General features: G+C 47.9%; 1 protein-coding gene across 1 annotated transcript in view; it reads right to left on the bottom strand.

Moving 5' to 3' along the window:
* The window catches only part of KCNN4 (potassium calcium-activated channel subfamily N member 4), a 36239-nt gene extending 30363 nt beyond the window's left edge, over positions 1–5876 (bottom strand). Inside the window, exon 1 of the mRNA XM_055000086.1 lies at positions 5580–5876. Coding sequence (XP_054856061.1) covers positions 5580–5780 — 201 coding nt within the window. The 5' untranslated portion in view covers positions 5781–5876. The remainder of the gene's footprint in view (positions 1–5579) is intronic.
* Between the last annotated feature and the right edge of the window lie 8387 nt (positions 5877–14263).

The following is a 14263-nucleotide window of genomic DNA, read 5'->3' as shown; positions in this document are numbered from 1 at the left end:
TTAATTCAATGTTTTTCAATGGCTGATTCCGCACACGTTGGATAATGCACTTTCAATGCACTTTATCAATCGTTTGAGGTGGATTTTTTGTTCCACACACGAAAAAATCTGTTCCAAATGATCTATAAAGAGGATTGGAAGTGCATTATCCAACATGTGCGGAATCACTCAATGTTCCCTGGTAGGGAGAGTGTTGAATATAAAGTTTTTTTGTGGGTGGGGGGGAGACTCCAAGGTGTTGTAACACTTGGTAAACCGAAGTAGCCCTAAAAAGGACGCCTGATACTTTTAAGTTTCGCTTGAAGGCCAAAATCTCAAATGTGAAAACTGAGCATGTTTGCAGTCTGAACTATCACATTTGCTGAGATGCAAGTATGCGTTCCCTTTCAGCTCTTTTTTCCAATGCGCACTTGCAGAATCACAATGTACTATTAAAGCTGACAAGAATTTAATCCTCTCTCCCCACCGCCAATAGCAGAAATGGCAAGATTACCCCGCTCCATGAAAAACTAGCTGCCAAACAAACAAAAACACTTATATATTAATGACTGTAGTGCTGGAACATCCCTGAATACTATTACAGGTAAATGGAACCCCCATATTCAGAAGCAGTGTATCTCCAAATGCCAGGCGCTAGCTGCAAAAAACATATAGGTCCTGCTGGCCACTGCATAGGAAACATGTTGATTATTACTTGGCCTCTGGTATGATCCTGCTGGATTTCTTTTGGCCACTCAGTCCAACAACATCTACCTAAGCAGATCACATGCGAATGCTACTAACCCGCACGAAGAAACCAGGGACTTCTACATCACACTGAAGCAAATTTTAAAGCGCCTCCTGAGAAACTGTAGAGATACAAAGGGCTTGCAAAACACATCAGCGCAAACATCGTCCAGTAATATTTCTAAATCTCAACATGGCGCCATCTGTGGATACTTAAATATGTGGATCGGGGCCATGTAGAGAGAAAATGGATATTCCGACAAACTTGGGGGACTCCCTAGGTTTGCAGAAAAATCTGAAAACTTTCTGGAAAGGAGGGGGTTTAAATCCCCCTAAAATGGGGGCAAGATGCCAGCAGAGGATGGGGGAGGAAGAGAAGGAACCGCTGCCACCATGTGTACTGCAGAGGTAGCAGTTATGTGGGCAGGGCGAATCGGGGGGAGCAGGAGTCGCCACCACTGCAATGTGTAAGGCGGCAGTAATGCAAACTGGCTGGAAGGCAAGGAAACAGAAGCTGGCAATTGTGCAGCCTGGAGAGCCAGCGAGGGAGGAAGATGGGTCATTTCCCCCCCTCCCCAAGCTTCATGTGTTCCCCACACACATGAAGAATAGGAGATGTTTGACCCAGTTGGGTTCAGGACCAGACACCACATTGCTATCTATTAAGCTCACTTTGTGGGGGGAGGCATAAACTATCAGGGATAGCAGCCCACTAAACTGTCAGGGAGAAACTGCCTGGGGATAAATCTGGAGGTTGCAAAATGTTTGCAAAGGGCATCACTGCAAACGTACACCCACAAGGTATCAGATGCCATTGGGTTCAAATGTCTTATCCTCACCTGCAAATTCTGACTACTATTCTCAGATTGTAGGTGTATCATGAACTATCAGGGACCACAGCCACTTGCTCAGATGCAACCCGAAGATTATGGAATGCATCACTTGAGAACACTTTTAAGAGCCAGCAAGCAGGGAGATTCACAACAGGATTTCCTTCCGTTTTTGTTTCAAAGGCCAAGCAACAATATGTGGTATGTTTTGATAAGGTTCATGTCACATATTTTCCCATTAGGTAAATAATTGTTTGGGGCAGGAATGTGGACTGTTTATATATTTATGTACTTACTCGCTTTATTTATACCCTGGCTTTCTCCCCAAAGCATCTTACATTGTTCTCCTCACCTCCATTTTATCTTCACAACAGTCCTATGAGGTAGGTTTGGCCAAGACCATGTGACTGGCCCAAGGCCACCCTGCTAATTTCCTTGGCAGAGCAAGGATTCGAACCTGGGTCTCCCAGTCTCAACACTCTAATCAAGGCATCACACTGGCTTAGATCAGGGAAACAGCACAGGGGAAATGAGTTATAAAACTCTTCACCCTTTATTACTTTCCTAAATTGTGACTGTTTTAAAAAAACGTGATCCCTGCCTCCTGTCTGGTTTTGCCCTAACAAGGGGAGAGAGAGCCATTTCATTCAAAAGTGCATTGGAGCCCATCCCACAAGAAGAAGCACCAGATATTACGGCATGCAAAGGATATGCCGACCGCCCCACCATCAAACCCCTGATAGGTTGTCCCACAGGACGCCAGACTGGGCTGTATTTGGCTCAGAAGATCAAAGCGCACAGGTCTGCTCTCGCCAATGTAGGTTTTTATTTCCATTCCAATGACAAACTTGGGGAAAAGCAGAAACCACCCTAAAGCATCAACTGTGAAAAACAGCCGAGTGCCCTTTTCATTACCTAGGTAGGTTCAAGAATGCAACATTAAAGGTGCCCATGGGGCAAGGAAGAGTTTGGGTGAAATCGGGTCCAAGGTGACTCAGAGAAGCGAGCTGTGTTAGTGCAAGGGAAAGGTTTGCAAAGCCCACACCCCAAATCTGTCGCTATGTATGACCTGCGGGGAAAATTTCTTCAGGAGGGTATAATGTATCACCTGTGCCCCACCTGTCTTCCTTTTCGCATACCTGTGGTGGTGGAGAGTACCCTCAAATTATAGCTGACTTCTGGCAACCCCTAGTGGGATTTTCATGGCAAGAGACTAACAGAGGAGGTTTGCCACTACCTGCTTCCCACCACCCTAGTGTTCGTTGGAGGTCTCCCATCCAATTACTAACCAAGGCCAACCCTGCTTAGGTTCTAAGATCTGATGAGCTAGAGCTCACCTGGGCTATCCGGGTCAGGGCTTTCTAGTACCTACCCCTAGTTTTTTTAAAAATCCCCATTTTGTCCTTCGTTTGCACTGGGGATGGGGGCTTTTTAGAAGTTTATCAATGCGCTAATATAAACATTTGCAATTTGTGTTTCCGCCTCTCTTCCTGGAGGAGATGATCAACTCCAGCACATCTGTGTGAGATGCCGAAGATCCGTGACCACAATCTCCTGCTTTTTAAAAAAAGACAAAAGCAATTTGGGGAGAGTGATTCAAACTAGGAACAAGACAGGAGAGGGTTTACAGCCCTTCCATCCAACCTGCTAGTTGGTAGAGACAGAGGTACCTATGGATCACTTGCATGTTTTCTCTGTATGCCGAAGAACTCCTTTGAGGTGCGGATTTTAATTTGTAAAACAGCATAGTGGAGGGAAAGGGTTAATCCCTCCCCAGCGCATATCTCCCCCTCCCCATGGCCGCTTTGCTTTAAAAACACACAGAGAGAAGATCCTAATCTCCAATGTAATCGACGTCTTTTGGCCCACACGCTTTCCTCCCTCCCATCCTATCGTAACCGCTTCTCCAAACAGCAGACGTTGCTGATTGTAGGGAGTTACAGCCCGGCTCATTGTGAGCTTAATCACTCTATTAAAGGTTACAGTTTTTAAATAAGGAAACAGCAAGGGGCAGTTTAGTAACACGCCCTGCTTCGGAAGCAAGCCTCTTGGAAAGTGAATGCCTATGAGTCCAGCAAGCAGAAAAGAAAGTTTCACGGTCACACTGTGGGGGTAGGAGAACACTGGCGGAGGAAAGCATCCTTGGGGAGGAAGCTGGAGCACAGACACAAAGCATGTCTCCCTTTTAGAGTCAGGCTACAACTCAAATCAGTGAACATCATGCGCTCGTCCGACTTGGGGCAAAGCCATTTTGATGAAGCAGAAAATCCAAACAGCTGCCCCTCCACACAGGCACACACTCGTGCATCATCACACTCACTCGGTCACACACACAATACTCCCTTTGGGGCACAATCCTCCAGGGAAGTTTCCGGCGCAAGTCTCACAGAAATGAACAGTACCTCCTTTGCATATCCATGTATGCAAGAGATCTGGAACTTGTATAGAATCAGTCCCTTGGCCTATCGAGGTCCGTTTTGTCTATTCTGTCCAGTTTTCCAGGTTGAGGGTCACCCATTTCTTTTAGCTGGAGAAGCTAGGGGTTGAACCTGCGACCTCCTGTGTGCAAAGCAGATGCTTTGCCACTGAACTATGTCACCCACATGTTATTCAGCCCCATCTTTTGTGCCAATCTTAGGGAAGCCCACTTGAATCTGGTGCCTTATGGTGGCAGCCCCCTTGGAACAGTTTCCAGGATTCCAGTCTGCCATCAGAACACCGTAAGAAGAGAACTTGAATGCCACGCTGGCTCTCTCCCTAGCTTTTGAACTAGCTCACGGTTGCTGATGCACTTGCAAAGTGCCATCAAGTCTCAGCTGACTTACGGTGACCCCAGAGGGTTTTCAAGGCAGGAGACCAACAGAGAGAGTTCGCCATGGTCTGCCTTTGTGTATACCACCTAATTCTCTATTTTTCCATCTCACTGGCTTTTAAAAGCACGAATGCTTGGGACGTCCACAACATGCTGTGGTAATGAGTCCCACGGGTCAGTTGTGAGGTCCGGTTTGGCAGAAATGTTTAGGTTGGTCATCATCGGGTTTGCTTTCATTGGTAGAACCGTCAGTTGAGGTTTTAGCAGATTCATTGGTTGGGGGCCAATTTTAATGAATGGAGCCGATATTTTAAAAGCACGCTTGTTTATTTTTTTCAAAGACTATTGTTTGGTCCTGGCGTGTTGCTACTCTAGGGAATGAAGGGGGAGAAAAAAACACCAGAGGTTTACTTGGTGCCTGGGGGCCTTGGTTCAGGAAATCGTTGCTTTCTCGCACTTCCTTCAATATCTCCACCAAAACATCTATTTTGAGAGTTTTGGTGATGCATACATTTAAAGTACGGATGTCAAACGTTCAACACCGAAGCGGTCAAATGATAAATACTCATTTACTGTTTATATATAGCTGTAAATGTGGAAATGTTTCCGAAGTCTTGGAAAGGGTTACCTGCACAGGCCGGGACTGTCTGTGCTGGCGGAATGTGGCCTTACCGTTAGCCGTCTGCACACAACGCGGAGACCAGAGCATGGTAACAGATTAATTTTCCTTAACAAAAATCAGCAGCAGTGCTGATAAAACGTAAGAATATGCGTGCAGGCTAGACAGATTAGAAGCCTGTTAATATTTAAACGATAAACGTTTTGATCGTTTAAACCGTTGCTTTATTAAACGAACTTTAATTTAAAGAGGCTGACAAGGCAGAACTTCCTGGTAGATTATGTCCTAAATGTGTTATTAATTGGGCGGCTCTTCAGTGGAACTAAGCGGGCACAATCTTTACGAGTTTCACAGAACTCTTTCATCAGACTGAGCATTTCAGATGAATAAACTCTGCCCAGTTATCTAGATACCCAGGACCACTCGCCAATTTTCAAAGAAGTTTCCTTCTAACCCCAAATCTGGTGGAGCAGAAGCCCAGCAGGAAGCCAACTATTTCCCAGCACTGAAATGCATGCAAGGTGCATTCCACAATTGCAGAAGTACAGGCAGGATTCGGCAGACAGGGTCAGAAATACAGGAAGGGACTTACCTGGCAGTGTCCGAACCAGGCCAGCTCGGTGTGCAAAATCATCAGCAGGATGCCCAGAAGGGCAGTGCCCAGTGCCCACCCAGCCAGCTTCTTCTCTTCTCCCAGCAAGACTTTCCGCAGCCGGAGCCGCCGCAGGTTCTCACCTGGCTCCCCGGGAACGGGCAGCACCATGGTTTCAGCAGGGTCGCCCTTGCGCTGCATCTCTTGGGGGGCGGGCGAACGCTTGGCCCCCGGGGTTGGGAGGTAGGGGCTGAACACCCCCTGGGATGACCCCCATCCCTGCCTCTTGAGCAGCCAGCAGGCAGCCAGGGTGAGAAGGTGGAAAGGAAAGGAAAGGAAAGGAAGAAAGAAAGAAAGAAAGAAAGAAAGAAAGAAAGAAAGAAAGAAAGAAAGAAAGAAAGAAAGAAAGAAAGAAAGAAAGAAAGAAAGAAAGAAAGAAAGAAAGAAAGAAAGAAAGAAAGAAAGAAAGAAAAAGTTCAGGCAAAAAGGAGAATGAAAGAAAGTTCAGACAAGAAAGTAAGTTTAGGCAAAGAAAGAAATGAAAGAGGGTAGGCTATATCCTACCAGCTTCCTCACTGTTGGAAGGGGGTCCTTTTGCTCAGATGGGATGGCGGGACCCGTGTGGAAGAAAGCCAGCCGGGACGGTGGCTACAGCGAGAAAGGGAATTGGACGAGGTGGAGCGGGAAAGCGGGCCGGATGCTCCTCCAGAGAAACAGAAAGGCGGCCGACGACAGAAAGAGTCCAAAGAGATGGGAGATCCCGCGCGGCCAAGCCGGAGCAAGTGCGCCCAGGGCGCAGAGAGGCGCCGCGCCAGGCTGGAAGCTGGACGAGGCGGGGAGCGCGAAGGGGCGCGCAGAGTTCCAGGCGGAGTGCGAAGCCGGCCCGCCGCGGAGCGCTGCCTGGAGGGAGTTTGGTGCCGCCGGCGGGCCGGTCCTGGCACTTCGTCACGGGGCAGGGCAGGCGGGGCAGGGCGGGGGCTGCCCGGAGAGGGTGGCGCGGCTGGAGGGAGGGCGGCTGGACGGCAGAGGCGGCAGGAGACGGAGCTGGGCCGGCCGGGGCGGAGGACGAGGGAGGGCATCTGGGGACCCACGGGAGGGGGGCAGGCTTATGATCCCCGCCCCCCAAGAACAGGTGCCGGGACTCCAAGCTGCCTGGGAAGGAGAGCCTCCCGTCCAGTCTGCTGTATAAGCAAAGGGCTGGTTGAGAACGCTGGAGAGGCGCTCTGCCTATGCTCAGAGGCGCGCTTTTCACGAGGCTTGTACAGTTGCCAACTCCAAGTTGAAGCATTCCTGGAGATTCGGGGGTGGTGTCTGGGGAGGGGATGGACCGCAGCAGGGCATTATGCAAAGAGCTTTGGCAGCAAATTCCACTAGGACGGCAACAGGGGCCATTTGGGAAGCAGAGCAACGAAAAAGCAGCTCTTCTCAAACAGGCAGTGTTGTATAGTGGTTAGAGTGACTCTCTAGGACCAGGAAGATCTGGGTTTACATCAGCCCTAGAATTCACTGAATGTCTTGCGGCCTGTCCCAAATCCCTCAATGTCTCTTTCCTTGGAGAGTCCATGTTCTTTTTTTTCTTTCTTTTCTTTTCATGTACTGACCCCCATTGGGGCCTGAGGACATAGGGTGCTGATCCCTGCTGCCCAAGCAGGAAGACTACTTGTTGCAATTTTGTTCAGAGAAATTACTCTGGGGCCACGTTAGAGAAACGCGGAATTTACCCAGGAATGAACGAAAAACAGTCTGAACTGGAACCAGCCCTGGCAAAGAGGAAACTTTTCTACTGAACCAGCACTCTTAAAAGGGGGGAAAGACGCCACATTTACAGGAAATCAGAGGATTTATTGACCTTGGTAGCAAGTTCTCCTGCAAACGTAGGCTCTTCTTACCCCCACCCCCACCCCCCACGCTTTTCATTGCAAGGTGCAGCTCAGTGAAATAAACCGATCTAGTCCAGTTCCCTCTCTATTAGAGAAGGAAGAAGACAACAATTACCCCAAACCAGCATTTTCAAAATCCACAGCTACAGAAAAACTTAAGAGTTTATTGAACTTGGGGGGGGGCACTTTTCCTGCCTCTGCAAATCCCCCTTCCCCCTTTTAAAATATGAATTGCAGCTTTCTGGAAAATTTTATCTTCTATGGAGAGGACATTGGTCAGCCAAACCTAATATAGTCTATTGCAGTCTGGGTGTCCAGATGCAAAGATGACTCAGTATGGAACTATATCGATCTCTTTAAACAAGTGAACGAAATCTTTAAGTTGAGATATATTGCAGGGCCCTAGCCTGGATAGCCCAGGCAAGTCCCATGGTGTCAGATCTCAGAAGCTAAGCAAGGTCGGTCTTGGTTAGTAATTGGATGGGGAGACCTCTGAGGAAGACCAGGATTGCAGAGGCAGGTACTGGCAAACCACCTCTGTTAGTCTCTAGACTTGAAAACCCCAGCAGGGGGAGCCATAAATCAGCTGTGACTTGACAGCAGTTTCCACAACCATACTGGGGAGGAGGTGTCAGTGGGATGCTAGAAGAACCAGGTTGTGAGAGAAAGGCAACCAAAATGTTTTATGGGACTGAAGAGCTTCTCAGAGATGCTTTTCAAAAAGGGAAATGATGGAGGTGAACAGTTGCCAGTCATCCAAGTGTGAACGAGGTGCACATTTATGCCACTGGACTAAGACCAAGTGTGCCATGTGCTTCTGTATATGTTTAGGACTTATTAGGAGACTTCATGCACACCACTTCTTAAGAAAGGATCCACAACAACCAGTGTTTGGGCTGCGGAAAACATGGTGGATTTTTAATCCACGTGTCAATAATCAGTAATGTTAAATTGTATCAGTTCCATTATGCTGATTGGCTTCCTTATGTTGTTGATCCCTTGCTCTGAATTTTGATATCGTTTGGGTCTTGGGTTGCTGATCCCTGGTCTCTTCTGATGGACCAAGGCCTAAAGAGGGGCGTGGAATCATCCTCAGCTCTGTTGCTGATCCTCTTAGGTGGAGAAGCTGGAGCTAGCTAGTTGAGAATGACACAACACCACCCCTTCAGGACTCTTTGAGTCAAAGAACAAATCTTACCTCCACCACCCGCTACTTGGAGGATCTTGGGCAAGCTAAAAGCAGAAGCAACCCTAATACCTTTATTAGGAGCAACGCATAGGGTTGCCAGCTCAAGGTTGAGAAATTTCTGGAGATTTTGGGGGGTGGAGCCTAGAGAGGGTGGGGTTTGGGAAGGGGAGGGACCTCTGCAGGGTACAATGCCATAGAGTCCAAGGTCCAGAGCAGCCAATTTCTCCAGGGGAACTGATCTCTATGGCCTGGAGACCCGTTGTGATTCCGGGAGATCTCCAGCCATCACCTGGAGACTGGCAACCCTAGCAACACACCTTTTTGTTACACACCTTTTTTAAAAAAAAATACCCGCCGAATAATGTGGCTGCTTGCGAGGTTTGATTATTGGGAGCAAGTGGCCTTCTTTTAGCCATAAACTTCCTTCCCAATTCACAGCATGAAAACTATGGGTTACTGACCTACCCTGGAAATCTAGTTGTTTTTTAAGGGGCTACTGGCCCTGAATCTTGCTGACCTACAAGTACCTACCCTACAGTTATTCTTACTGAGAAAGTATTTAGGGTCTTAATGGCTTTAGGATATAAGGGGTGGTTTAGAGTCAGTGAAAGTAGCAAGATAGTGTCTGTGTAGGATGGACCAAGATCCAGCCCCGGAACTTATTTGAAATACAAGTAATCAGTGCCAGAACCTCTTCATTCGATTGGCCTCTCAACTTCTGTGTCGTCTTCTCTCTCTGAAGCTGAGCCAGTTTGGTGTAGTGGTTAAGAGCGGCAAGACTCTAATCTGGAGGACCGGGTTTGATTCCCCACTCCTCCGCTTGAAGCCAGCTGGGCGACCTTGGGTCAGTCACAGCTCTCTCAGAGCTCTCTCAGCCCCACCCACCTCACAGGGTGATTGTTGTTGTGGGAATAATAATGGCATACTTTGTAAACCGCTCTGAGTGAGTGTCATCCTGAAGGGTGGTATATAAATCGAATGTTGTTGTTGTTGTTGTTACTACTACTACTACTATTACTACTACTACTACTTATTGAGATCCTTAGAAATGGACACACCAAGGATTGAACCTGGGACAAGACAATTGCATGACTTGTTTCTTAGGAGGGGCTGTGGCTCAGTGGAATAGCCTCTGCTTTGCATTCAGGAGGTCCCTGGTTCGATCCCAGGCACTGCCATTTAAAAGGATCAGTTCCATTAAAACCATTGGGTCACAGGTGATGTGAAAGACCTCAGACCATGGAGAGCTACTGCCAGTCAGAGAAGACAACACTGACCTTGAGGAACCGATTATCTGGTTCAGCATAATGCAGCTTCATTTGTTCTTCTCCATGGGAGGCATCACAATTACGGAGCGGGGCTTCCAGAGCAAAAACGGCGACTCCCAAAGAGTCTTGCTCACCGCTGGCTTGAAAAGCAACACACAAACACACTCCCCTTCCAACCATCTCCAAACTCTCTGATGGGGGCTGGAGGAATGGTGGTGGGCGGGTGCTACTAGAAGCCCTCAGCGAAGACAAGGGCATTCCCACAACAGCCAGGCGTGAGTCAGCGTTGGCTGCTTTAAGCGTAGCCTTGAGTTGTGCAAAAGGATTATTAATAAAGCACTCAGGGGAAAGAACTCGGGGCTTTACCAGAGTCATTCTCGTGACAACACCTGTCTGAAGTGAGTCATTCTATTTTTTTTTAACTCAAGGTATTGAGTCCCTGAGGGCAGAGAAAGAGGGAATGTAGGAGACTGCCTTAGGACCAGGCTAGCTCGCACTGTCTACAGTGGCAGAGGACTGTCTTTCCTCCACACCTGCCTGGCAAGATCCTTCTAGTTGGGGATGCCAGAACTCGAACCCAGGACCTTCCGTATTATTTATTTGGCCCATTTTTCAATTTTGCCATTCCTCCAAAGAGCTCAAGGAAGCATCCTTGGCTCTCTCCTCTTCTACTTTATCCTCACAGCAACCCTGTGAGGTAGGTTAGGCTCAGAGACAATGGCTGGCCCAAGGTTGCCAAGTAAGTTTCCGGATGGGTGCAGATTTGAACCCTGGTTTCCAGTTCTAGTCTGGCTGTCTCATCACTGCATCACAGCGGCTCTACGCAAAGCATATCTGCTGGCACTGTACCATAAAATGCCCTGCCCCGAGGGGCTTACAGTGTGAAATATGATCCACAAAAGTCAACCAACATTGCAGAGAAAAGGACAATGAAAGAATATATATTAATTTCAGACCAAGGCTTATTTTAAGAGGCAATGAGTGGTGCTATAAGAGTCCAGTAAAGGCTGGGTTTTGAGGAGGGATTTGAATGAAGGATAGCGTCATCATGCAGTTGGTAAAAGGATGGCCTCTGGCTGATCCTTTCAGGGGGAGTATTGCATAGTGGCTAGTTGGATTAGGGTTTAGGAGATCCAGGTTCAAATCTCCACTTGCTGTGACCCTGGGCCACTCCTGCCTAACCTAACCTTCCTTGCAGGGCTGTTGTGAGGACAATATATGGAACAGGATAACCACATACTCCCAGGAGGGATAAAAAATGGACCAAATAAATGACCTGTGAAAGGATCATGAGCAAGAATTCAGAGGGAGGCAGTTACTTTGGATTAACTAATCCGAAGTAACAGAGTGCGGTCTCATGACTGCCTCTGCATGTTTGAACTCGGCATGAAAGATTCCTGAAACGAGGTGGCAAGGAAGCTGGCTCCTCGTTTGGGGGCAGGGCCGCGAGGGCGTCTTCTCCTTGAAAGAAAAAAGACATTAAGAAAATTGGCAACCGTTGTGAACATTTTGCATGAGAACACTTCATTGGACTCGCCTGTGAAGTTTTCAGAATCAAGATTCTCCAGGTTGTCTTGATGGATTTGTATGATTCTTTGATTGTACCTTACTTTTATAATTCTGTGACTGTATATTTCTCAGTATGGCACTTTGGATGGTGTAAATGTTATCTACGGGAGTTGTGTGTTTGAGACTGTAATTTTTTCCTGCCGGTACTGAGTATATTTTCAATTTACTATTTCACATCGCATTGGTGAATTATATTTCTAGTTAGTAAGTTACGGGATGTTTCCGGTTTTTTCTACCTCTGCACTCTGCCATGGTTGGGGCTGACTGCTGCTATCCTCCGGTTCAGATCTGCAAGCCGTCTCTTGATCCTGGCTATAAGGCACTACCGCTTATCTCCTTTTCAAGGCCAGCTCTATAAATGAAGGTTCTTCCCTCAGACGGTGTGCTAGCACAGACAGGCAAACCTTTAAGTTATTTATTATTATAAGGTTTCTCAATGGGATGGGCACCATTTGGGTTTTCCACCCCAGATGTCAAAACCCTGGGCAAACCCCACCTCAGTACCCTCCCACCCTTCTGATTCAAGTTTACAATACCCTCCTCCGCTTTATGCAGTATGCTTCTAGGCACATAGCTGAGACCTTGCAAGTGTTCCTCTAAACATTAACCCATTGTACATTCATTCATGTCGAACAGTTTTGTCCTGCCCTCTCAGCCAATGGGGGGTTTTCGGGCTTGCAAGAATTTCGATAACGAATGCCACAGTTGCTCCTTTGCACATAACCACATCCTGTGAGTGCATTGCAGACAGACAGCGGTAGCAAAAGAGAGACAGTGTTGTGTAGTGGCAGGAGTGATGGACTAGAAACTGGGATATGTAGGCTTAAATCTCCACTCTGCCATGAAAGCTCTCTGGGTGACCTTGGGACAGTCACACACACACTCATCCAAACCTATTTTTTAGGGTTGATGTGAGCAGGGCTTTTTTTCTGGGAAAAGAGGTGGTGGAACTCAGTGGGTTGCCCTCGGAGACAATGGTCACGTGGCTGGTGGCCCTGCCCCCTGATCTCCAGACAGAGAGGAGTTTAGATTGCCCTCCGCGCCGCTGAGCGGCGCAGAGGGCAATCTCAACTCCCCTCTGTCTGGAGATCAGGGGGCGGGGCCACCAGCCATGTGACCATTTTCAAGAGGTTCCGGAACTCCATTCCACTGTGTTCCTGCTGAAAAAAAGCCCTAGATGTGAGGATAAAACATAGGAGAGGAGAAAGATGTAAGCCACTTTTGGTCCCAAATAGGGAGAAAGGTGGGACATAAATGAAGTAACAAAATAAAATAGAACTGCAACACCCTCCTGTCTCAAAATACTAGAATTTGGGAGCACTCTGTGAAGTTGACAAATGATAGATTCAGAAGGGAACGAAAGGAAATACTTCTTTACTGAACAAGTGATTGAAATGTGGAATTCACCGCAAGAGAGGAAGTAGCGACAGCTACCCACAGGCACAGGCAGCTTTAAAAAAGGGTTAGTCAGATTCATGGGAAATAGGGCCTTTTTTGCACAGGTGATTTTCGCTGCTTTGAGCCCCTTACCTCTTTGGGTTTCCTTCCAAATTCCAGACGCCTAACTCCCCCTTCAGATTTCAATGCGGCATTTCAAGGATTTTCTGCCTATGCAGAAAACTTGGAAGAGAACCCTTGAAAAGCCGCATTGAAATCTGAAGGGGGAGTTAGGCGTCTGGAATTTGGAAGGAAACCCAGAGAAGTAAGGGGCCCAAAGTGGCAAAAATCACCAGTGTAAAAAAGGCCAAAGTCTTCCAAGTGGCCATGGTGACTAAAGGGAACTTCCAAATTAAGAGGCAATGCTGTAAACCTCTGGATATCGCTGCCAAGAGGTAACACCAGGGGAACACCTTGACCTCTTTCCCCTGTTGTTGGCTCTGCAGAGTGACTTGCTGGCACTTGCATGAGATGCAATGATGTCACTTCTGGGAAGTGATGTCATTGCACAGGGGCTGGGCACGCTCCTGCTCTTCGCAGCAGACCAATTGGGGCCCCAAACACGTCATCCTGGAAGCATGTGTGTGTGAAGTGCTTGCCAGAAGACATTAAAGAGGGTGAGTGCCAGGTCCCTATCCATCCCGCCAGGAGGGGAAGGTGACCTGGTAACCTAAGCAGAGCTCTTCTGATGTTCTTACATTCAATACTCGGTGGCAAAGCCTGGGTTTGCCATTGCAGAATGGGCCAAACAGGCATCACAGGAATCCCTGTATTCTGCAGTCCCTGTGGTTCATTGTCAGGATCGGTAACCAGGTGAATCATAACCATGGAGCCCTGCTTGCCCTCCCCCTCGACAGACCCATCCTGGGGTGTTGGCCCGGGTCTGATTCATTGAGGTTGGTGCCATTCTGCTGACTCATCAGTCAAACATCCTGGAGGATTTGGGCACGTTCCTCGGAGGTGTCCCATCAGGAAGTTTTCTCGCATGGGAGGTCCCTCTTTTGTCAGGGGCTGGAAGCGGTTTTAAATTTGCAAGAGCAAATCGGCTAAATTACTGTGGCTGGGAGGCTTGGAGTTTCCATCCAATTCAGCAGAAGAGAGCGACGAGGATGATCAGGGGTCTGGAGACTGAGCCCTACGAGGAAAGGCTGAGGGCCTTGGGAATGTTTCGTTTGGAGGAGATTGAGGGGGGTCATGATCGCTCTCTTTAAATATTTGAAAGGCTGTCATTTGGAGGAGGGCAGGGAGCTGTTCCAGATGGCAGCAGAGGATAGGACCCGAAGCAATGGGCTTAAATTACATGCAGAAAGGTACCGGCTGGATATTAGGAAAAACTTTTTC

This window comes from Eublepharis macularius, chromosome 15 (assembly GCF_028583425.1).
Source record: "Eublepharis macularius isolate TG4126 chromosome 15, MPM_Emac_v1.0, whole genome shotgun sequence".
Classification (NCBI taxonomy): domain Eukaryota; kingdom Metazoa; phylum Chordata; class Lepidosauria; order Squamata; family Eublepharidae; genus Eublepharis; species Eublepharis macularius.
The sequence above is the reverse complement of the archived record's forward strand: the minus strand, read 5'-3'. Positions and strand labels throughout refer to the sequence as shown.